We start from the raw sequence: 21,393 nt of genomic DNA on the forward strand, positions 1-21,393 counted from the left end.
TTTTGTGCTTCAAATGGACAGACAGGTGGTATCCCTCGGTGAAGAAAACTGCATATTAGTTACTCAAAATGGGTAACATTTCCTTACTATCGTAAAATTCTGGTGCTTGGATCATTATCCTGGTCAGCAGACATTACTCTGGTTCCATTTAAAATGTATGAATGCATGTATGTTTATCAGAAATGATATACATACCTACTTATTAAGCTATCCTAGAATACAAGAATTCACTTTTCATGGCTCAATCACAAAGTCCGACACCCATTTAGTGTGAAAGTTCTTTCAGCCGGCTAAGAACCCAGCTCATTCATTGAATATTATGCAAATCAGATACTTTATAAATAAATGGCTTAGTTTATTAAACAAGAGAAATTAGCATACGATACAAATATAATACGATCGTAAGACAAGACAAATAAATCTCAAATGAGCTGTCTTAACGGGAGTTTGAATGATTCTTCTCTATTGCCTTTTTTCAGTATCCACATAAAAGCAGTCACTGCGATCTGATTTTCGTTAGTTTACAGCATGTCGTCGAATCTGGAAGTTCGCTTTGCGAACTGGATTATTCTGCTGGTGGCACTACTGTCAGTTTCTGCCGAAATCTTCGCCAAGGATGATGCCTCTGTGCCCCGTCTTATCACCCTTCAAACTAGTAGTCCTGCTCCAGCCCCGCCACAGGAAGTGATCATAGAGGAGGATCACGATCATCATCATCATCATCCGCCACACTACCAGCCAAGCTATTCGTATCCGTACCCGCAGCCGCAGCCCTGTCGTTGTCCGCCTGGTCCTCCAGGTCCTCCTGGTCCCCCTGGACAGCCTGGACAGAAGGGCTATCCCGGCCCCAAGGGATCCAAGGGTGATCCCGGCGAGAAGGGGCCGCGAGGAGATAAGGGACACCCAGGGATGCCTGGAATGCCTGGCCAGCCTGGTCCTCAGGGTCCTCCTGGTTATCCAGGAGGTTCATATCCTTATGGTGGATATCCCTATCCTCCCCCTCCCCCTCCTCCTCCTTCACATGAGCATGGAGGCCCAAAAGGACACCATAGGCACTACGATCGCTACTATGATGAGGAGGACTATGATTACGGCAATGAGCGTGCATTTGGTCTAATAAAACCCGAAGAATTCGACGACCAACCCTTCATTTTGGCCTTCAGTGAACGCAGAAATCCGTTTAGCCCAAAAACCAATAAAAGACGAAGTTAAATTAAAGTTTATGGACTATTAAATACCCGTGGCTTAGAAAGAACTTTCAAAATTCTTTTGAAATATCTGTTGAAATTGGCAAAAAAAAGAAGTCATTACATTTTTAAAAATTGTCCGAGTGACAGGTTAGGTTAACTTTGGGCATTAGAGCGGGTATGTTATTTAAATAGCGATTTCGGTATTAAGTCTTTCCCAAAAAGGACACTTTGATTAAACACACCAAATACTTTTTAAAAGACGAGCAATAAAAGTATAGCATGCACTCAGCGTTTAAATCGAAACCTTTTTACAAACCGTATATTAATAGATATCTGTTAATTCGTTTAAAATCTCACATTACATTAGGCAGAAAAGCTGGCTTAAACTATTAGCAAACATCGTCATCTATGACGGGGTGGTCATCGCCCTCCTCCTCCGCTTCGTCCTCCAAGGCCGCTTGCGAGGCACCAACCTCCGCGAAATCATCCTCCATGGTATCCACAAAGCTCGAGACCCTATCAACGCAAAACAAACAGACTTTAGAAACAAATAACAAAGACGTTCGTTGGCTGGCATCACTTTTCAAAGTCACACTGCGGCAGGAGGCCCTCCTCCTTGGAGGGGCTGAATCTGAGCAGCGTGCAAAGCCTGAGGAGCCCGAGGAGTATCAGGAACATCCCGGCCACATAACTCAGCCACAGATTGTGGGGATATAGTATCAGGCAGATGCCGATGACCGCATAAACCGGAGTGGGTCGCCAACCGCCACAAATCGCTGAAAGTCGCCAGCAGGCCGAGCAGCTGCAGGTCCTCCGCTGGTAATTATCCCTGAAACAAATTGAATCCACAAATATGTGAAGAGGGAAAATGTTCAAGCATTATTGTAAGCAAAGGCTTTTGCCAAATCTTTTGTGGTTTCATTTGTTATTGTGTAAGTCGAAATGAAAGTATATCGGACATATATTTGTCCGCAAATCACATTTTACTAGCGTCTTTTATAAATGAAATGGAATTATAATAAGAGAATATATATAAGAGAATATATCAAAATATAAATCTCTTTCTAAATGAATTATTTGGGGAATCTGAATTGTTTTCTTACTCTGCACACTGAAGTTGCAGAAAGATAGTCACGAGCCACTTGATCTCAATAAACATTACCAGCACAGCTGAAAAACTAACCACAAATTAGTATATTTTTGGGGACATGGATATGGATCCGTGACTTACACTATATAAAGACCGGCCTGATAGCCATGCATGTAGACATCAACGCCAACGCCGCAGATAACTGAAATGAAAAATGGCTTAAGAAAGTTTCGGTGAGGGGGGTCCTTTTGGCGGGTTGAAACGAGGAGTGTTATCCTTGAATGAGCCTATAAAATAATGGGAGTTTGTCTAGGCAAATATATTTATAAGCATATTTATTGAGCTGGGGCTTTTTTGTTTACCACGCTTCGGCCATAAAATGTAATACAAAACCAATGAAAGGAAACGAGGTGAACTCAAGAAGTTTATCACTGTGCCAAAAAGGATTTTGCAGTGGCCAACAAATTACAAGCTCATTTAATATTAAAAAAAATATATTAATAAATATATAGTGATATATAGTGAATTAGGTTGTGATAGATTCATTGAGGAAATTTACATATGAATTACAAATTTAACAGAAACTTTCTCTACCACTTATCTCCATGTGCGTTAAACTGCCCTCCCCAGTATTCATATTCTAACCACATTATGGTTCCGCTTAACATTTTGTCTTACCCAAATCCACTTTGAACGTTAATATATGGTTGGCCATGGTTATGGAGTCACCACGCCCCTCAGCCCATAAAAATATAATCTAATTAAGTTGTTTTTATTATGCCGAGTCGCGAAAAACCAATCAGATTAGCCTGTTAGATATATGTATGCCCCATATTTAAGCACAACTGCAGAACCGAAACCAAAGCAATTACATTAAATGCTGTCAACGGAGATAAAAATTGAAAAAGCGGAAATCGAAAAAACATGCAAAAATTATCTGGATAATTGAAAGCGACGGGGTGAAAATAGATACCGGGAAAGAGGGAAACTTGGCGGATGGCTGGCGCCAAAAGGCTAACAACACAGCTCATTGTCGACCGTATGGAAAAGTTGCTGATAAGGGGAAAGCGGGCTGGGAAAACTCTGCTCTTGGCACAGGATGCCAGTCGTGAGCTGCAAGCTGTAAACTGCATAGAGGCCAATGCCTTGTTAATGGCTCTGCCAGGGAGTTTCCTTGGGAAACCCCATCCCTGTTCGCCGATCCCCGTAATGCGGAGCTTATGAACTACAGAGATTTTATACTTCTATACTTTGTTTTTCTGCGTGCCACTGCATCCATGATAGACCCCAAAACAATTTGCAAAGAAATTAGTTTGAACTTGACCCGAAGTTTTTGTTCGGCTGCAGCTGGGCGATTTATCAAATTCAGTAAAAAACGGCGGTGCACTATCTTAAGCGCATTAGGGAAATGTCAGATGGTGGCGGAAAATCGTTATGATTGGCCATGATAAGCGTTTGAGCCAACTTTGATAACTCCACCAGATGGCCGAAAAAGAAATGATGATGAAAAATGTGATTGGATTTTCGCAGATTAGAATGCAGATAAGAGATGAAAAATTATGTCGTGCAAAAAATGCAACCAACGTTGATTGATTTCAGGAAGATAATATTATTATGTAATAAATTATTACTTCATTTTACAAATTGACAAACGAAATGTCATTTAATTCAGGCTGTGAAGCTATCAATTAAGCGGAAAAAGTGTAACTCAAAGCTGGAAACAAAAAACCATAATTTAATTGTAATTAAATGACGGAAAAAGGGGAAATTACTTTTAAAACTAATCTTGAATTTTAATTGCATTAGGTAGAGATTTTTTACATAGGGTTGCATTTCGTGTTCATTAAAACACATTTGTATCTATCTTACTATGGGGAAATAGAAATGGATGGCCCTTTTGTATGTTTATTTTCCTAGTCTACTCAAGCACATGCAGAACCTTTGTGTTCAAGAAAAATATTGCTCAAGAGTAATATTATATGAATTGAAAGGAACAATAAAAGCAGCCAATAAGAGCATGTCCCCATTCAGCATCTCAGCATCTCAGCCAACAATTCCCATTCAGTACCAAGAAATATAATAAACCACAGCACTCAACATATCCCGAGGCAATGGTTCCTATGCACAAGCATTTCCTACGATTTGTCAAGGGTAAACATTCCAAACAAGGGCCAGAAAAGCAATGCACATTCATACATAAATGCATGCACATGCATCCATGCATCATAGCCCCGTATCGTGATTGGCATTATCTCGAAACCGGGGTCACCTCGGCACCTGGGCACCTGGGCACCTGGGCACCGACAAGTCCTATTCCCCTGGCTCGGATTTCCGCGCACTTGAGCTTACCGAATGAAGTCAGCAGACCAAAAACCCTTATCACAGGACGTAGGCACTCGCACGGTTCTGCGGACTGATGGCGGCGATGGTGTCGAGTGCGGCGAACGCGCTGCGATTGCAGTTGCATCTGGCTCATGGCTATCTTGGTTTTATATATATATATTTATTTTATAAATTCCAAAGGAGCAGTTTGATATTGTTGTTAATATCTTATTTATTGCAGTTCAAGTTATCCTTCTCCTTCCTTCCAATGCACTGTTGGCAAAAGTCGGAGCAATCGCTTTCAAATTTTGTATTAAAGTTTTGGCTTTATATCTGAATTTGTATTCCATTCAACTTTTACTTTAAAATAACTTGATAATATTTAAATTATATTTTCAATATATTACATGCTAATACAGCACAACTTTAAATATTCACATCTAAAACTGTCGTTTCAATTGCTGTCCAAGGGAATCGCTAATAAAACAATCAAAGAGCCGTATCCACATCACAAAAATTCACTACGTGCTCGGCTTACTAAGTGGCCAAACAACTTTACGACAAACATTTTCAATTCCAGCTAGAACAGCTTTTAAATTTCACCATTTAACTCGGGCACACGCTGCGTATTCGTAATGTGACATTTTTCGCACCTCTTCTTCCACAGCCTTTAATCACCGGACCGTTTGTGAGTGTGTGTGCGTGTGTGTGGCAACTAATGTCTGCAAATTGCCGTTACCATTTGCACTTTGCCCCCGCACGTTGTGTGCCCTCTATTATTTTTTTTATTAAATATTTCTCTTATTGTTGTTGAGTTCTTGTAACTTTTCCTGTGAAGTGCCACTTTGCCACTCGACTTTATGGTCCTGCTCTAAACAACGAACGTCCGCACGCTTCCAGCGGCGCCAGCTGAATGAAACTGAATGAAAGGACCAGCAAGGATTCGTTTCTATTTCGGAGTCAGGATCCAGAGTCGCCGCTCAGGCTGCTTTTCCCACTGCTTTTCCTACTGCCACTGACTTTGTAGCCAAATACCAGCCAATGGGGCGGCGCTGCATTCGAAACTGCTAAGTTGATTTGTTACGAGGGCGCACGAGTAGTGTTTATTTCTTTTTAAATGCGTTTTTGCGATTTAATGCTGAGATTTATGAAGACCACAAATATATCCATGTTGTTTTAAAGATGTTTTTTAATTGGTTAGCTGTTTTTGACATTTACTACCGCCGTTTGTATTTGAAAACTTATTTAAAGTTGGAAATATGATAATTCTTTTGAACTATACTTCTTTAAATATATAAAAATATAGAGCTCATTTTGTACTGCAACAGTTGTCTAATTTCTTGTTGGTTATTCATTTATAATTCAAAACAAAAAATCGTATTTTTTAAATACTATGTTAATTTTTTTTAAGAACTGAATTCTTTTATTTTTACTGTAATTTTTGTTCAGTATTTAAGTTTGAACAGTTTTTGGTGTTTTATCTTCTGTTTTATTTAAAGTGTTTCCCTTTCGCGATTTATTGTGGAGCGTAGCGCATTTGAGCAGTCTTTATAGTCCTGCGGTTTTTTACAGGAAAGCACAATGGGCTAGACGTCAGTATTCTTAGTTATTTTCCTTAATAAAGACTCAAGCCGAATTTATACAACAAGAAACACATAATTAGCTACTGATATGGTATAATCCTCATTTAAGAGTTTTCTTGAATATTAGCATGTATACATTTTTATTTAAATTATACAGAAATTTTAGTTGTTTGTCAAAAAATGGATATTTGGGCCATAGTTCAAAACCAGCTTGATTTTATTTGTCACGTTGTCCTGTGTGTGAAGCCACTGCCTCATGTTGTTGCTACTGCTGACGTGGCTCTCTGTGTGCGTGCCCTCGTCCTGCAGGTCCTGTGGAACCCCCCGCCCCGCGCCTGCCTTTGGCCACGTTTCAGTAATTTTCATAACTGGCTGAATGGGGATCGGAGTGGCGGGAGGCGGAAAGAAGCTCAAAAGACAACCAGGAGCAAAGCTGAGCAATTGCCAAGAGGCGGGCGAGTACGCAGAATGTGGACAAAAACATTTTCGGCTGCTACAGCGCCCTCAACCTCATACATTAAATGGGGCCAAACTCAGGGGGAGCAGGAGTAAATATTTTTTTAGCTCCTCCGCTTATTGTCCTGTGCATTTGCTGAGGTGTCTGTCGTCAGGCTTGTTTGCATTATGCGGCGTTAATGACATCCAAAGTGGCAGCCATCCCCCTCCACTGTCGCCGCCATCTACGACATAATTCACAGCTGCCTCACACTCGGAAAAGTTAATTTCCTAAAGGAACAGTTCGAGGATTCCAGAAAATGCTTGGGAAGGTCGTCCTTGGTATCGTCTTCTGCAGCTAGGTTGGCTTGGTCCTCAAAATGCCTTCTTCTATGCTTGCACTAGGTCTTTTATGTATTTAACATAATTAAAAAATGCTTTTATAGGTAAAAGCTAAGTGTACTATTTTCCAGAAGTCTGGCTTATGTCGACAGAGGCACATTTAAGATACTCAATGTATGACCTTTTGGAATTAGGAAACATATTTTTAGAGGATATAAGTCTGTTCATTTAATTTGGAACCATTTAACAACTGTTTCATTTTATTCATCTAGGTTTGTTCACTATATATTCTTTTGAGTGCACACCATCTTAATGGCGTTTCCACCGTCGCTCACTTGGGAAACTCCTTGCGCCGCTTCATTATCTTCGTAATCCCGGCCACCATGGCCACCTCGGGCAGCGACAGCTTGGCATCCTCCTGGAAATCGCAACGCCTGGTTAAATGCAGCCAGGTCCGTTCCGGATTCAAGGACAGCGGCATCTGCAACCAACTGACGTAGTCGATTTTCAATGAGCCCGTGAGCAGCTGGTCAAAAGGGGTGTTCCCAATGAAGAACATGGACCTCAGCACCGAAGTCTTGGCCTCCTTGATATTCTGACCCTGGATGCCTTGGAAAGGACTCGGCTCATTGTCACCCGTTCCCAGCTGCTCGAGCAGCCAGTCCTTGTTGAACTTTAAATAGTTGTATACCACTTTCAGGGCCTGTTTTCCAATATTGGTGGTCAAAACATCGCTGACCAGGACTTCGGCTATGTAATCTGCGATTCCCACATCCAGTTCCATGGCATAGTTATTGGGAGGACTGTGGCTCAGGCGATCGGACTCCGCATTTGTCAAGGCCAGGTCATCCATTTTGATGGTACTCACAGCACTCATTCCTCCAGCTCCTCGGTTATTGCTCCCTGGAGTTCCCCCGAAATCGGTGTCCAAGTTAATACTTTCCTTGGCCTGTTTAAGAAACAACTCGATCTGATCAGTGTGCTTGTCATCTTCGTCAATGGAGCAAATGGCCTCCGATATGGAGTAACATATGGCAGCCTTGTCCTGATCCTTAGCTGATCAGAATCGAAATAGTGATGGAAAATATTTGAAATATTTGAAACAAATGAACCGTACTATTTACTCACCCTGCTCATACATCTCTGCTGCTTTGATCAGTTCTGTATAGAGTGCCGCAAAAACCACCTGCAAAAGCACTGAGTCTCCCAATGGCTTTGTCGAAACTGGAATGATATCCTGCAGCAAGGAGGCGATTTTGTACAGCCCCTCCGGAAGGCAGTCCCAGATCTCAGAGACGCACGTTAGGGCCAAGGACATGGCCTGGTACATACTGGCTCCATTCTCCACGGCATTCACCAACATATCCACCACACAGTCGAGTACGGGGTACACGAAGTGCATGATGGCTTCTAGCCAGGGTGTTCGCTTCTGGTTCCACACCTGTCGTTTGTCCAGGCAGTCACTCCATCCCGCAATCGCGTGTTCCTCCAGTGTTTTGATCAGGCACGACTTGATGTCTACTGCCTTGCCAACGGCTACCACCAAATAAGTGAGAGATAGGACGATCTGGTAATTGGACTGACCTACGGGATCTGAATGGAAGTGAAGGGGTACTATAATGTAAAATTTCTCTAACTTGCATTTCACGTAAAAAACAATACCTAGAATCTTTTAGTAACCAACTCACTCGATCGCATCTTACCTATATCCCCGGCTATAGAATCGGTGACATTGAAGCACTCTCCACGACACAAAAATGCCTCGCACTTTTGAGGGGCGCCTTCAGCGCTGGTAAACGAAATCTTCGCTACGTTTTTGAAGTTTTCCGAGGAGGGTAAGTACTGCATCAGGTGGCGCATTATAATGCCAGTGAGGTAGGCGTCCCTCATCAGCAGAATCTTCAACAGATAGGACCAATCTGCCTCGGGGAAAGCGAGTAACACCCTCAAGTCCAACGAAATAGCTGTGTTGGTGGAGAGGTCTGAGAATTCAGTGACCCACTGACAGGACTGGTCCTTGGGAAAGTATCTGGGAAGAGCAAAGATGATCCAAGCACTGGGCAGTCCGTGACGAGAACTAAACATTTCCATATTGTCCAGTCCCTTACGGAAAACCTGCAACAAAAATGTAAAAGTATAATTAGATCTTGTGTGATTTTCAAGATGTAGATATCTTTTTGGGCGCTTGCAAGTCTTACTTCATACCTTGGAAAGCACTCCCAACGGCGATCCTCTTAGAAGAAGGCAGTAGAAGAGCTCCTTGCACTTGGCATGGATATCCCTTATGATAACGCTCTGGTTACTCAGCTGCAGTCCCACATAGGCCTCGCCACTCTCGCAGATGTGGGGCAACAGTTCGGCGATGCAGAGCAACATGTTGCATATATCCACCAGATGGAGCGTGGATCTTGCCACACTCGTTACTATCTGAGTGTACCGGACCGTGAGCACACTAAGCGTTTCGTTCAGCATTCCGGCGAATATCTTTTGGGCCATCTTCGGTGGCACTGAATTCCACAGATCGGCTTGGGTACCCCTCATGTAATGCCACCACATCTGGACGGTATAGGAGCCCCTTTCCGACTCGAAAAACGGTTGGGTATCCTCCCAATGCAGACAGTCGGCATCCTGCATAATATAAAGTAAAAGGAGCCGACAATGAAGGTCGAGAAGTCGTTCAGCCAGAGCCTCGGACATCTGGGAATACTGCTTAAAACTGAGCTTGAGCGCTCCTCCTTTTTCATCGCCTTTGGGTGGACATATGGTAGTGGTTGCTGCCTGCATATAGACACTCAAAGAGTTTTTGACCAGCGAGGCGGCTCCAATGGTGGCAGTAAGGACAGATAGGTCGGCGTGATCCAAAGACTCCTGGGAAAGGCGATGTATGTGCTCCAACAGTAAGTCAGCAGACTTTGTGACCAGCTGCACAAACTTATCCGGATCGGAGGTCTTCACGGTAACACTTGTCTGAAAAACATAGCATCTATTTTAAAAATTCCTATCAGTTTAAATAACTTAAACTTACAAAATCTCCTTCATCCATTTCCTTTTCTGTGTGCAACAGTCCAGATGGCTTGCGGTACGAGGCAAAGTACTCATCTTCCCACCTAGGTATGTTGAAGAATATTTTAAAATAATGTTTAGATAGAATTTTGCTAGAATTCGGCATTAGAAATTATAAAATAAAAAAGTAAAAATGTCCAGATCGACCGGGCTAGTGATTCCAATCAAGAATATACTTTTTAGGGTGTTTTTTTTATGAATCTACTCTACGAGTAACGGGCATAATTAAATTTTCAAGAAAGGAAGAGCTAAACACGATAAGGTACTCATCAGGAAGCTAGAGAGAACATTATACTTGAGTTTAGCGACTATCAGATTCATTATATACCGTTTTATTTTAAAGTGCTATTGCGACGAGAAAGAGCCCAAATCTCAACCTTCCAGCGTTTTAAAGCCTTCTACCGTAGAGTAACAGTAACACGAGTAACAGTTATAATGAAATTTCTTCCTAGCGCTCTTACAAGCTGAGTATGGGGTACATATGTACATATGTATATCGAGGAAATCAATTATTGCGTTCTTTCTTATTAAAAAAATGAAATGTGCGACGTTTTAATTTATTATTTAATTAATGCAGTGTTAGATTGAAATGTTGAAATAATATATTCAGCAAGTACAATATTTTTTGTTAGTACAATTAAAGTGTTGTAAAATAAATATTGATCTGCACTACCAGCGTAAACTATCGCATTCCTTTGGAAAATATGCATTGATTTTAATAGGTCTTTACACCTTTTTATACCCGTTACTCGTAGAGTAAAAGGGTATACTAGATTCGTTAAAAAGTATGTAACAGGCAGAAGGAAGCGTCTCCAACCATATACAGTATATATACTATATACTAATATGTATATATTCTTGATCAAAATCAATAGCCGTCTGTCTGTCCGTATGAACGCCTCGTTCTCAGGAACTATAAAAGCTTGAAGGTTGAGATAAAGTATTGATAAAGACATAGAGAGCAACTTTGTTCCCAAATGTTACCACTCTAACCGCCAAAATCTTTCTCGTCTATACTTTTTAAACATTTGGTTTTTCCCCATATTTCTATCAATATGCCTGACAAATTTTCAAATTTCTTGTTTGCATTTCCACAAGCTGAGTAACGGGTATCTGATAGTCGGAGAACTCGACTTTAGCCTTCTCTCTTGTTTATTTTAAGTTGAATCGACATGCCTACAGTGACTGATTAGTATTTATTTATATAAATATTATTATATTTTTATATAATATATAGCTTGAAACGGCTGACAAAGTTGTAAAAACAGAGTCCGAGAACCATTTAAAAAGGACTCCTAGCTGTTTGACTCTAGAGCAATGTACAGCAAACTGGAAATTGTTGCAAAGCTCACTAGTCTACTGATTTATTTTTCGGTATCAGGATCGGCTCAATTCCTGGAGACCATCAGTGGAGAAAGAGGACATGCACTATCGCCAGATGCAGTGGGTCCATGGACAGCCTTACTGCATTAATCCGGGCGCATCGTTTGCGTAGGAGCCCTAGTGCACGAGCGGTGTATCCTGACAGATGTACAATGTGGAGACTCCGTTGGAGTACGGAAGAATTGGTTCTGAACTGGCGGAAGACCATGTGGTCGCTGCATTCTTCAGAAACGCCAACTTTAATCCGAAAACGCAGGCGAATAACATTGCCCTAATGAAACTGGTCCGAACCGTTGTGTACAAAGAGCATATAAGACCGGTCTGCATTCTGCTAGACTTACGAATGCAGACGTTAGCTGATGACATGGACTATTTCAACGGAACTACATGGCAGAACTCAGACAACAGCTCTGGGCTGAGGTCCATAACTGTGGTCCGGATGCCGCAGGCATGTGGAGAACTGGACAAGAGTCAGTTCTGTGCCGGCCTCAAGGATCTGGAATCCTGTGACGAACCCTCTGGCGCAGCCTTGACTTGTGAAATTAACTACATTGGTCCAAGCCGGGCAGTTCTGTTTGGAATCGCGAATTCAGTTGATGGAAAATGCTCAAACTCGCGAACTTACACCGATGTGGTAAGACTGCACCACTGGATCGGAATGGTAATCTATTCCTTCAACACCAAAGATGCTATGGACGAACCACACAATACTGTTGCAACTGAACTGGACGAACTGTATAGAACACAACGAAAGAACAGCGGCTTTGAAACCACGTCTAGGAAAAAATAAATTCGCTTATATTGTAGATTTTTGTATTACTAAATAAATTCGATGAATAGAACAGTGGAGAAAGTGTAGTATCTACGTACCATCTTATCAATTTGATGGCCGCAAAGGAGGCGTAACGTGGAAAATCCAGCTTCCCACCCACAACTCCCGAGCAAATTGGTTCCTGGAGCACCCGCTGATGTGTCTATTTTTTTTGGATAGGAGTTGCGTAATTGGCGACAAAGGATGGCAGTGGGTTTGGTACCTGGTAAAACTCGAGATCGCGCTGCAGTAAAATCGGCACTCTGTCCATTAAGTTTCCCTCTTCAAGCACCTCCATTATGTAGGTCCTGTTTTGAATACTTTATAATATATAATTATAAAGGCAGCAAGCTGCTGAATATGTTCGAACGACCAAACATTTAACTTGTTGCCAGGGAAACAGAAGATTCAACCAATCGAAAGCGGAAATCGCACATCAACAACGATATTTTATCAGAACATTCGAAAAATGTAGTGAAAACTGAAATCATTTATTATTTGCTTCTTATTTATTATACTATTTATATACGACGGAAGTTGTGGAAATGGTCAAAAGAAACCCATATTGGCTCACTTCAAACGATTCGAGCACCCATCTGAAAGTATGCTTCTTTTTATGACCAAGCTGCACTCAACCTCTCAATTCTTTCAGTTCAATTGATAAGACCCCAGTCAGCTTTCCAGCCCCTCCTCTCTGCATTTAATTCAGTTTGCGGCTGCGATAAGCTGCCCACAAAAGCCGCTTGTCCCGCTGGTTCAGCATTCAGATTCTGCCCTCAGTTGATAATTGACTTGCGACTCGGCCAGTCGTTCCTTCAATCCGGGCACCTATCAAGTAAGTACCTTCTAAGTGAGATGCTATCAGTGGATCCGCTCTGCTGGGGATCTGAAAAAACTTTCCAGCCAGCAACCGGAGAACAGGCGGAGCTGTTATCGCTCGATAAGACTGGTATCAGCTCTTAATCAGTAATCCATAAATCTCCTCACCTTCTCCTCCGGCAGAAAAAGAATTTTATAGAAACAACGCTGGATCTGAACATGCCCCTTTATGCATGTACAATACATATGTAATTAAAAATTAAAACTTCAATGAATACTCTTCATATTCAACTAATTTATAATTATAGTTTCGAATGATCCTCCTTGGATATTTAAATAATCTGTAGATGTAGGTACTTCCTAAATTATCTCTTTTATTTACTAATTAAATAGTACTAAGAAAGCCAAAATATGGATCACTGATAACCACTAAAAGTTATTTTTAACGTTACAGTGAACTCAAACATTTAAAGGTTAATAATAGATGCAACTTTTTTTATGCAGCATGTTGGCACACTTGAGAAATATTTCGAAGCGGGCGCTGCCCCGCCGCTTGGTTACCCAATCCGCCAGCTACTCATCGTCCTCGTCATTTCTGATCGACCAACCGGAGTACAGTTTCCTGAAAGAATTGGGACTGGAGCGCGACAATCCTGGTGTATATTCAGGTCAGTGGCAGGGTCGTGGGCCATCCGTTACCAGCTACGATCCCGGAACTGGCCGACCGATTGCCAAAGTGCGTCAGGGAAATGTCCAGGAGCTCGAGCAGACCATTGGGCTGGCGGTGGAAGCCTACAAGCAGTGGCGACAGGTTCCAGCTCCCGTTCGCGGTGAAATAGTCCGCCAAATTGGCGATGAACTGAGGAAGTACAAGGAACCCCTGGGAAAGCTAGTCTCCCTGGAGGTGGGCAAAATCTACAGCGAGGGACAGGGAGAGGTTCAGGAGTTCATAGATATCTGCGACTATGCGGTTGGCCTGTCCAGAATTTACTCCGGTCAGCTGATCAACTCAGAGCGTGCGGATCACTCGATCCTGGAGGCCTGGCGTCCGCTGGGAGTGGTGGGCGTTATTTCGGCCTACAATTTCCCCAATGCTGTGTTCGGTTGGAATGCAGCGATTGCCTTAACCACCGGCAACAGTGTGCTGTGGAAGGGAGCACCCAGCACTCCTTTGGTCTCGGTGGCTACCACAAAAATTGTTGCTGATGTGCTGCGCAGGAACAATCTTCCGCCGGTGGTTACCCTCTGTCAAGGAGGAACCGATGTGGGTCAGACCTTGGTGGCTGATAAGAGAGTTAACCTTGTTTCCTTCACCGGCAGCTGCCAAACTGGTCGGGATGTGGGCGTCGAAGTCCAGCGCAGATTCGGCAAGGTCATCCTAGAATTAGGTGGTAATAATGCCTTAATCATCGATGAATCTGCCAACGTGAAAATGGCCCTGGATGCAGCACTCTTCGGCTGCATTGGCACCAGTGGTCAAAGATGCACCACCACCAGGAGGATTATTGTCCACGAAAAACTGCACGATCAGTTCGTAAAGGCGCTGGTTGGCAAATATCAACAGCTAATTCCCAAGATTGGACACCAGCTTGAGGCTCAAACTCTGGTGGGTCCCGTGCACACGCAACAAAACGTGGAGAACTACAAGGCAGCCATCGCGGAAGCGAAGTCCTTAGGAGGAGCGGTGGCCTTTGGAGGCAATGTCATCCAGCGGGACGGTTTTTACGTAGAGCCCACAGTGATCACTGGATTGCCCCACGATGCCAGCGTTGTCCATCGTGAAACCTTTGCACCAATCGTGTACATTCTCAAAGCCAAAAACGTGGACCAAGCGATCGAATGGAACAATGAGGTGGAGCAGGGCTTGTCCTCTGCCATCTTCACCGAGAACATTGGGCAGGCCTTCAAGTGGATCGGAGCCAAGGGTTCAGATTGCGGAATCGTTAACATCAACACCACCACCAACGGCGCCGAGATTGGAGGAGCTTTCGGAGGCGAAAAGGCCACTGGGGGAGGTCGCGAGTCTGGATCGGACGCCTGGAAGCAGTATTGCAAGCGGGCCACCATTACTGTCAACCACTCCGGGGAATTGGCCTGCGCCCAGGGTGTTGTCTTTAATGTGGAGTAGAAAACAAATATGATCAATTTTAATGTGCTACAATTTACAATTCAAATACATATAATGTCCAAAACTAAATGCAACTGATATAATTCTTCCTATTCCTTGCCGATTTCAAAGCGCCAGAAGTCAACCTCGATATCTCTGGACTTCTGCTTGTGGAACTTGTAGCTGGCGTCGATGTTGTACCGGAGTTCTGCGACCACAGAGCCGCGGGCGCCCCATTCCTGTGCCTTTTTCTGAATGTAGGCCCTGTGGAATAGGAAAATCGAAAATTAAATTATAACTAAAATGTTAAGTAGGGCTAACTGTTTTTTCAGCTGTTCTAAAAATAAGGATGTTTAACTCGCTCTTTAATTTATTCGTGGATATCTACTTTTTTACACCCCAAATGAAGGAGGGAAACAAGTTTGGAAAGCCAAAGATCGGGTGTTTTTGTGATTTCTTTACGCGAGTTCGCTTAAACTTTCAGGATAGTGTATGGTCATCTAGAGCCAAGTTGAAGACTAGACATAGCAGTCACAGTTTTAATCTGATTTTTCATGTTTAGTAGCATATTTTCTAGGAATAGGAACTAAACTCTAGCTAAAAAAGGTAAAAATGTAATTTTTTTTTAATAAAACAATGTGTCCTAAAAATATAATAACAGAGTTCCCCTCTAACGAAAACTCTATATGATCTCAAAACTCTTCTTGCAATCCTTTTTAGCATTGTCAAATATTTATCGTTTTATGGGATCAAACATGATACCCTTTTTATTAAAGAAATTACTTTTTATATTATTTAATTAGCAGGCAGTTTTTAATTTTCTGAAATATTCAAAAATTTTAAGATGAGATATTTGTATGAATTGGTGACACGTTCTGCGTGATAACCAATCGACCTTAGGAGTAAAGCAACTGCAGGCAGTTGGGACCGCTGCGGCAACAACCGGCCCCGCAGACAGGAACCACTCCATCCCTGGGGATGCGGCTGCAGAGAAGCGGAGGACCGCGGTAGTCTTTTCGAAAGCAGAGTCTCTCGCACACTGTCCCCCCCGCCGACACTCGGATGGCGGTGAGGCGGCACTGGCCGCGGCCCAGGATCTGCGCTTCAGTGGGCAAACGGACTAGAAGGGTCGCTAGCAATACAGTGAAGATTAGCAGGCAGCGTGAAAGGACCATCTTGCTGCTGGCTATCTAGTTGCTATCTGTAACTTGTTGGTGTTTCTGCGGCTTTTATGGTTGTGGGCGGCGCTCTTAACAAAATAACAACAATAGTATAAACAGCGATAAGGAAGAATGTTAACAAAAATCGGCGACACTTGTATCTCTTGTTTACTGAACCAATAACAAAAGATCTCGCATCTGTTTATACCATACTCTTGAAGTATAAATCTTCATATGCTCATTCATTATTTATGAATATGAATATGTTTTAAAATGTACTTATACAAAGACCACCATTACACATGCAGACTACATGAGGTTCTGTTTAATCAACAGTTCTCATCTTTTTAATTTAATTATCTAAAGAACGTTTAAACATGGGTTACACTGTTATGTAAGCTTGGTTCTCTATAGCCAAAGCCTCAAATAACAGATACCTATGCAGGATAGAAATCTGAATATTTTCAAAAGTGTTGTGATTAAGATCGTAATCATCATGATCATAAGCTCTCCTACTCTACGAGTATCAGGTATAACTAATTTTATTTTAGCTTACCGCGTTGACGTCTTGTGGAGGGAGTAAACTGCTCTGTTGGCCAGCCGTAGGGCCACCTCCAGAAACCGCATGTCCATGCCGGCATTGTGTTTTGTTCCGAATGGGGGGTTCATCAGCACCGTGTCGAAAGACTTCTCCCACTTGCTGCCGATCAGCTGCAGCACATCCGCCCGCACGCAGTCGACATTGGGAAGCTCCATCTCCACTACATTGCCCCTAAAGGTGTCCACAGCATCGCCATCCAGTTCAAAGCCCACTGTGAGCTGTGCGCCCAGAAGGGTGGAAGCAATGCTGAGCATTCCGCAGCCACAGCCCAGATCTCCCACCAGTTTTCCCTCGATATCCTCGTGCTGCGACTGCATGTGGTGCGCCATACAGGCGGCTATGTGCGGTGGAGTGGGGTACTGTTCCAAAAGGATCTTGGGTTGCTCGAAGCCGTCAACGCCCTGCAGATAGTCCTCCAGTTTCCTCAGCTTCATCCGGGCCATTGTGGACCGGGCTATTTACTGATATTGTGGCTGGGCGGGGCGTTCGGAGTGGTGGGAGTGGTCGCGGGCGACGGCAGCGGCTCCAGACGAGGCAGCACGGGTATAAAGCTATTTCCAAAATACGAATCCTGAGGTATAAAGAAGCCCAAAGTCGTAGAGCTCGTTGGATTAAATGCAGAGCGGGCGGTGGATGTGGCATTGGAGGCAATGCCCACGCCCGTCTGGAAGTCGGGATTCACTGTTGTCGGCTGTCCCAGCAACTGGGGAGCGGGCATCTGCTGGAAAGGAGCATGTAAACACATTTTGCAATCGCCATGTTCCCAACCAACTCACCTGGTTCGCCGGGCTCAGACCTAGGTTTATGATCCCGCCCGCGAGCAACTGCTTCTTCGTCTGGATCTCCTCGAGTATCTTGCGGTTCGTCTCGGCTTGCTGGGCACTTGTGGTGGGAAAAGCCATCAAATAATCTAGGTATGGATGAGAAAAGGTCGGAACTATATCGTAAACTTCTTGGCGAGAAGTGCTTCTGCCACTGCCTTGGGCATTTTGCAAGCAGTGTGGTCACACTGGCGAGTAATTCAGTGTGACACAAACAGTAGCGGTATTCTGATTAATCCACATGTGCACGTATTATTAATAAAATGTTATTGATTTCAAATAAACAGGACTGTAAAGCACATTTTTAATGTGTATGTAATATATAACACTTAAATACAACGAAAGTCTCCTAACAACAATACGAAAATGGGTGGGCTTTTGGTGCATTTCAGTTTGCTGTATTATTACAATACGTTGATTTGGTCACTCAGAGAGTCTTACAACGTGAGCAAACAACAACAAAATTACATGTTTAATTACAATAATCACAAACAAAATTTACAAGTTTAGTGCTATAATCTTTGGAATTATTTATTTATTCGCGAACAAACCCTGAAAACAAGGGAAGCAACATGAGTATGAGCGACGACGACCGCGACATAGACATCGAAAGTGACGTAAGCAAGTCGCAGAAGAAAATACTTATACGTGCGCTTAATATCGATTATAATGCCAAATTTTTTACTTTTTAGGAGGATGGGGATTCGGACAATGGTTTGGGATCCTCACGACACACGAGCACCGCTAATTTCACCCAGGTGACTATCCATTCAGCATAATTTGAGGAAGAAGAAGCGACTGCGCACATTGGCTTTTGTTGATAAACAGAAGGCACACGTGTTGTTGTTGTTACGTTATCGTGAATACGTTACAGCAGAGTTCACTGCAATAGGATTTGTATTTTAAAATAATCCGGAAGGGACTAAAAAACCCTGTTTTTATTATTTTATAACTAGAATTGGTAGAGTTAGGCAATCAAATTTCAAATTATTATCAACAAAATGCAACACCAAAATATTGAGGTTTCGTTTTCGTTTTTACTATTCTTAACTCTGCTCTATTTATATACCTCCTCTACATATATGTGTATGCTAATGTGTTATGTTTGTTTCAAGGCCGAAAAGCGGGCGCACCACAACGCTTTGGAGCGTAGGCGGCGTGATCACATCAAGGAGAGCTTCACCAACCTGCGGGAGGCGGTGCCCACACTCAAGGGCGAGAAGGTAACCCAGAAAAGCAACAGGTGATCCGCTTGCGAACACTTATTGCCGCAAAAATCCAATGTCATTGTATGGCAGTTAGTTTTTAATAAAATTACATTTTTGCAAGTCAAATTAATAAGCCAATGGTCCAAAGTAGACATTAAAAGCTTACGTTTGGCATTTTACTCAATCAATCACATAAGATCTGTTCTAAAAAAATCAAAGTTTGAAGTACATAAAAAATCGATACCTTGTGTGGTTCGAAATATTAAATCATTTAATAATACGCATTTTATGTTATAGGCGAGTCGAGCTCAAATCCTGAAAAAGACCACAGAATGCATACAGACGATGAGGCGGAAGATTAGTGAAAACCAGAAGGACATCGAAGAGATCAGGAAACAAAACAACATACTAGCCAAGCAAAGTAGGCAAATACTGCTATTTATTAGCAAACAACCTTTTGAGATCCTTTTTCATATTTTCCAGTTCGAGCGCTAGAGAGTCAAAATGGGGATCAGTTTACTGAATTTCTCAGCGAGGAGGAAGTGGGCAGCGAGGAGGCCGAAGACGATGACCTCGACCAGGACTTCAGTAGACGGAATAAAAAGATGAAGACCTTTCACGCATAGCCGCTGGTGCAGCCAAAAGTGCTGCTTAAAGGCGTGTTCCTGGTTTCGTTTTCACCGACATTCTGAATTCTTACGTGGAATAAGTTCAACTTTGAGTTGTGTTTTACAAAAGCAATAGCCCTCGAAAAGTTGTGAAGGAAACGGTTCCAAATTCGAGTTAATTAAACTTCAATAATATTATGTGGAAATGAAAACAGTAACAAGTCCGATAATCATAATCATCATTAGCTGTAAGCCCATAATGTAACCCACCCAATCGACCTTAAATTGTATGCGTGTGACTTTTGTACTTTCAACCAATTATTAATCTCTGCGCAAAAAATAAAGTAAGTACGTAAGTTAGAAAAAAGTGTGCTTCTTAGTGAATCCTATTATAAAAGTCGGAAAATATGTCGGACGGACGAGGAACAAGTTTTTTTCCCAATTATAATTTGCATTTTATGCAATTCACATTATAATCAGGTAGAATGTAATCACACATTTTTTAAGTAATTGGAAACGTAACGTTTGAATAAATCTTGAATTAAAAACTCATTGCTGATTTTTATAGTTCTTTCTTCTCTTAGGATCAATCTTAAATGGGTTTGTACTTAAAAATATGATTTTAAAAAATATATTTAATTTTATGTCAGGGCCAAAAGGGAACCGCATTCCAAACCAAAGTCAACTGTGTCTACACTTAATACAAATCTGTAGGTATATATTTTATAAAATTACCAACAACTACTTGAACTTTAGGGTCATCCAGAGGATGAAAAATACGACGAGGACGAAGAGAAACATGTAGCACATCTGGCGAGCACCACCGCCCTGTTTGGCCAATCGCACCACCCGCGTCATCGTGTTGCCCAGAAATCCACTCGTCCGGTCCATGTCGTCGTCAATTCCGCGCAGCAGTTTGTCCTGGTAGCGCACCTCGTTGCCTATATCGATGGTGAGGGACTTCAGGGCGCCGATCTTTTGCTTCAGCTCCTCCGCCGCCTGCTCGTTTTCCGCCTCCAAGGCGTCATGGCTTGCGGGATGGGGTCCTGATGGCTGCTGGTTCAGGGGCTGGTAGGGGTAGTTGTTGCGGCGCATACTGCTCCCCGAGTGTGCCAGTTTGGCATCCGGATTGCTGCGGATCGGGTGAAAATAATAAAATTAGTTCAATGTTCGCATATCTCAGTTTCGATCAAGTGACACGTAAACGTAAACATGTAAGCTCACCCAGCGGCAGAACAGCGGTTGGGTTATTCGCTTCTGGGGTCAACCTCTGTGGCTGACTACGCATTGACTCTTGACCCCGTGTCGTAATTTTCAGTCGGTTGACTAATGCTTCTACTAATAAACGAAACTTTTTAAATTCTCATGCAATTGAATTTCTGGTCCCCGAGCAGTGTGACCAGAGGACAACAGCAAAATTACTCCGCAATGCGTGCAGCAGACTTTACGATATTAATTTAACCTTTGCTTCCCAAAACGCTTTTAATATCGTAAGCTGTTTCCATAACAAGAAGAAAACTGACTTGTTTAATATAAGAGGTCCTGTTACACTGCTTTGTGCTATTATATTTTGAAATATTTAAATAATTCAGAAAAATGTTGTACTAATGTAAGATATGTGTAAGAATTATTTATTAACTGAGCATAACGCACTGCTTTTAAAAAGTAGTTTTATGCAAACATAATTTTTATTAAATATTACTCAAACGTTTTCAGTAAAATAAGTGATTAGGTATTTTAATTAAAATGTGGTGCTTTAATACTTCGTTTTAAATGTTAAACCAGTGGGTTAATCCGTTTGTCTATTACTGTTAGAGTCCGGTAATTTCTATAATCCCGCCTACGGGCAC

At 42.4% G+C, this 21,393-nt stretch overlaps 10 protein-coding genes across 11 annotated transcripts; 4 read left to right on the forward strand and 6 right to left on the reverse strand.

The window, feature by feature from the left end:
• The first annotated feature begins 137 nt into the window (after positions 1 to 137).
• Positions 138 to 1,218, forward strand: LOC6539456 (cuticle collagen 14). Its single transcript, XM_002086310.4, has one exon. It carries the CDS (start codon positions 529 to 531, stop codon positions 1,210 to 1,212), a length of 684 nt encoding a protein of 227 aa, XP_002086346.3. The 5' UTR covers positions 138 to 528; the 3' UTR covers positions 1,213 to 1,218.
• LOC6534962 lies at positions 1,209 to 5,504 on the reverse strand. The gene is made up of 5 exons (XM_015195476.2): positions 4,630 to 5,504; positions 2,422 to 2,482; positions 2,294 to 2,368; positions 1,771 to 2,019; positions 1,209 to 1,706 (listed from the first exon to the last, which is right to left on the reverse strand). Exons 1-5 carry the CDS (start codon positions 4,754 to 4,756, stop codon positions 1,580 to 1,582), a joined length of 639 nt encoding a protein of 212 aa, XP_015050962.2. The 5' UTR covers positions 4,757 to 5,504; the 3' UTR covers positions 1,209 to 1,579.
• Positions 5,505 to 7,164: 1,660 nt separating this feature from the next.
• On the reverse strand, positions 7,165 to 12,598 carry LOC6539454. The gene is made up of 7 exons (XM_002086308.3): positions 12,443 to 12,598; positions 12,279 to 12,382; positions 9,988 to 10,069; positions 9,168 to 9,929; positions 8,666 to 9,077; positions 8,091 to 8,555; positions 7,165 to 8,018 (listed from the first exon to the last, which is right to left on the reverse strand). The coding sequence occupies exons 1-7, from the start codon at positions 12,515 to 12,517 to the stop codon at positions 7,294 to 7,296; spliced, it is 2,625 nt and encodes an 874-aa protein (XP_002086344.2). The 5' UTR covers positions 12,518 to 12,598; the 3' UTR covers positions 7,165 to 7,293.
• LOC6534964 (serine protease grass) lies at positions 11,343 to 12,198 on the forward strand. Its single transcript, XM_002095598.3, is given in 2 exon segments — positions 11,343 to 11,578; positions 11,580 to 12,198. Coding segments are annotated over 2 exon segments (855 nt in total).
• A 325-nt stretch (positions 12,599 to 12,923) lies between the features above and the next one.
• On the forward strand, positions 12,924 to 15,235 carry LOC6534965 (putative aldehyde dehydrogenase family 7 member A1 homolog). The gene is made up of 2 exons (XM_002095599.3): positions 12,924 to 13,054; positions 13,543 to 15,235. The coding sequence occupies exon 2, from the start codon at positions 13,544 to 13,546 to the stop codon at positions 15,164 to 15,166; it is 1,623 nt and encodes a 540-aa protein (XP_002095635.1). The 5' UTR covers positions 12,924 to 13,054; position 13,543; the 3' UTR covers positions 15,167 to 15,235.
• LOC6534966 (rRNA N6-adenosine-methyltransferase METTL5) lies at positions 15,159 to 17,349 on the reverse strand. Its single transcript, XM_002095600.3, has 2 exons — positions 16,862 to 17,349; positions 15,159 to 15,409 (listed from the first exon to the last, which is right to left on the reverse strand). Exons 1-2 carry the CDS (start codon positions 17,347 to 17,349, stop codon positions 15,256 to 15,258), a joined length of 642 nt encoding a protein of 213 aa, XP_002095636.1. The 3' UTR covers positions 15,159 to 15,255.
• Positions 15,878 to 16,529, reverse strand: LOC26534777. Its single transcript, XM_039374998.2, has one exon. The coding sequence runs from the start codon at positions 16,318 to 16,320 to the stop codon at positions 16,042 to 16,044; it is 279 nt and encodes a 92-aa protein (XP_039230932.1). The 5' UTR covers positions 16,321 to 16,529; the 3' UTR covers positions 15,878 to 16,041.
• Positions 17,350 to 17,360: 11 nt separating the features above from the next.
• LOC6534967 (SOSS complex subunit C homolog) lies at positions 17,361 to 17,941 on the reverse strand. Of its 2 annotated transcripts, none has more exons than XM_002095601.4 (2): positions 17,683 to 17,941; positions 17,361 to 17,627 (listed from the first exon to the last, which is right to left on the reverse strand). In XM_002095601.4, the coding sequence occupies exons 1-2, from the start codon at positions 17,806 to 17,808 to the stop codon at positions 17,361 to 17,363; spliced, it is 393 nt and encodes a 130-aa protein (XP_002095637.1). In that variant the 5' UTR covers positions 17,809 to 17,941. The 2 variants fall into 2 exon arrangements, with proteins under 2 accessions (XP_002095637.1, XP_015050963.1); XM_015195477.3 differs by having other exon boundaries at positions 17,361 to 17,624; positions 17,683 to 17,936.
• Positions 17,942 to 18,154: 213 nt separating this feature from the next.
• On the forward strand, positions 18,155 to 20,095 carry LOC6534968 (protein max). Its single transcript, XM_002095602.3, has 5 exons — positions 18,155 to 18,344; positions 18,420 to 18,485; positions 18,843 to 18,950; positions 19,233 to 19,356; positions 19,419 to 20,095. The coding sequence occupies exons 1-5, from the start codon at positions 18,300 to 18,302 to the stop codon at positions 19,559 to 19,561; spliced, it is 486 nt and encodes a 161-aa protein (XP_002095638.1). The 5' UTR covers positions 18,155 to 18,299; the 3' UTR covers positions 19,562 to 20,095.
• Positions 20,096 to 20,235: 140 nt separating this feature from the next.
• Positions 20,236 to 20,957, reverse strand: LOC6534969 (BET1 homolog). The gene is made up of 2 exons (XM_002095603.4): positions 20,768 to 20,957; positions 20,236 to 20,675 (listed from the first exon to the last, which is right to left on the reverse strand). The coding sequence occupies exon 2, from the start codon at positions 20,636 to 20,638 to the stop codon at positions 20,285 to 20,287; it is 354 nt and encodes a 117-aa protein (XP_002095639.1). The 5' UTR covers positions 20,639 to 20,675; positions 20,768 to 20,957; the 3' UTR covers positions 20,236 to 20,284.
• Positions 20,958 to 21,393: the final 436 nt, after the last annotated feature.

This window comes from Drosophila yakuba, chromosome 3L (assembly GCF_016746365.2).
Source record: "Drosophila yakuba strain Tai18E2 chromosome 3L, Prin_Dyak_Tai18E2_2.1, whole genome shotgun sequence".
NCBI classification, from domain to species: Eukaryota; Metazoa; Arthropoda; class Insecta; order Diptera; family Drosophilidae; genus Drosophila; species Drosophila yakuba.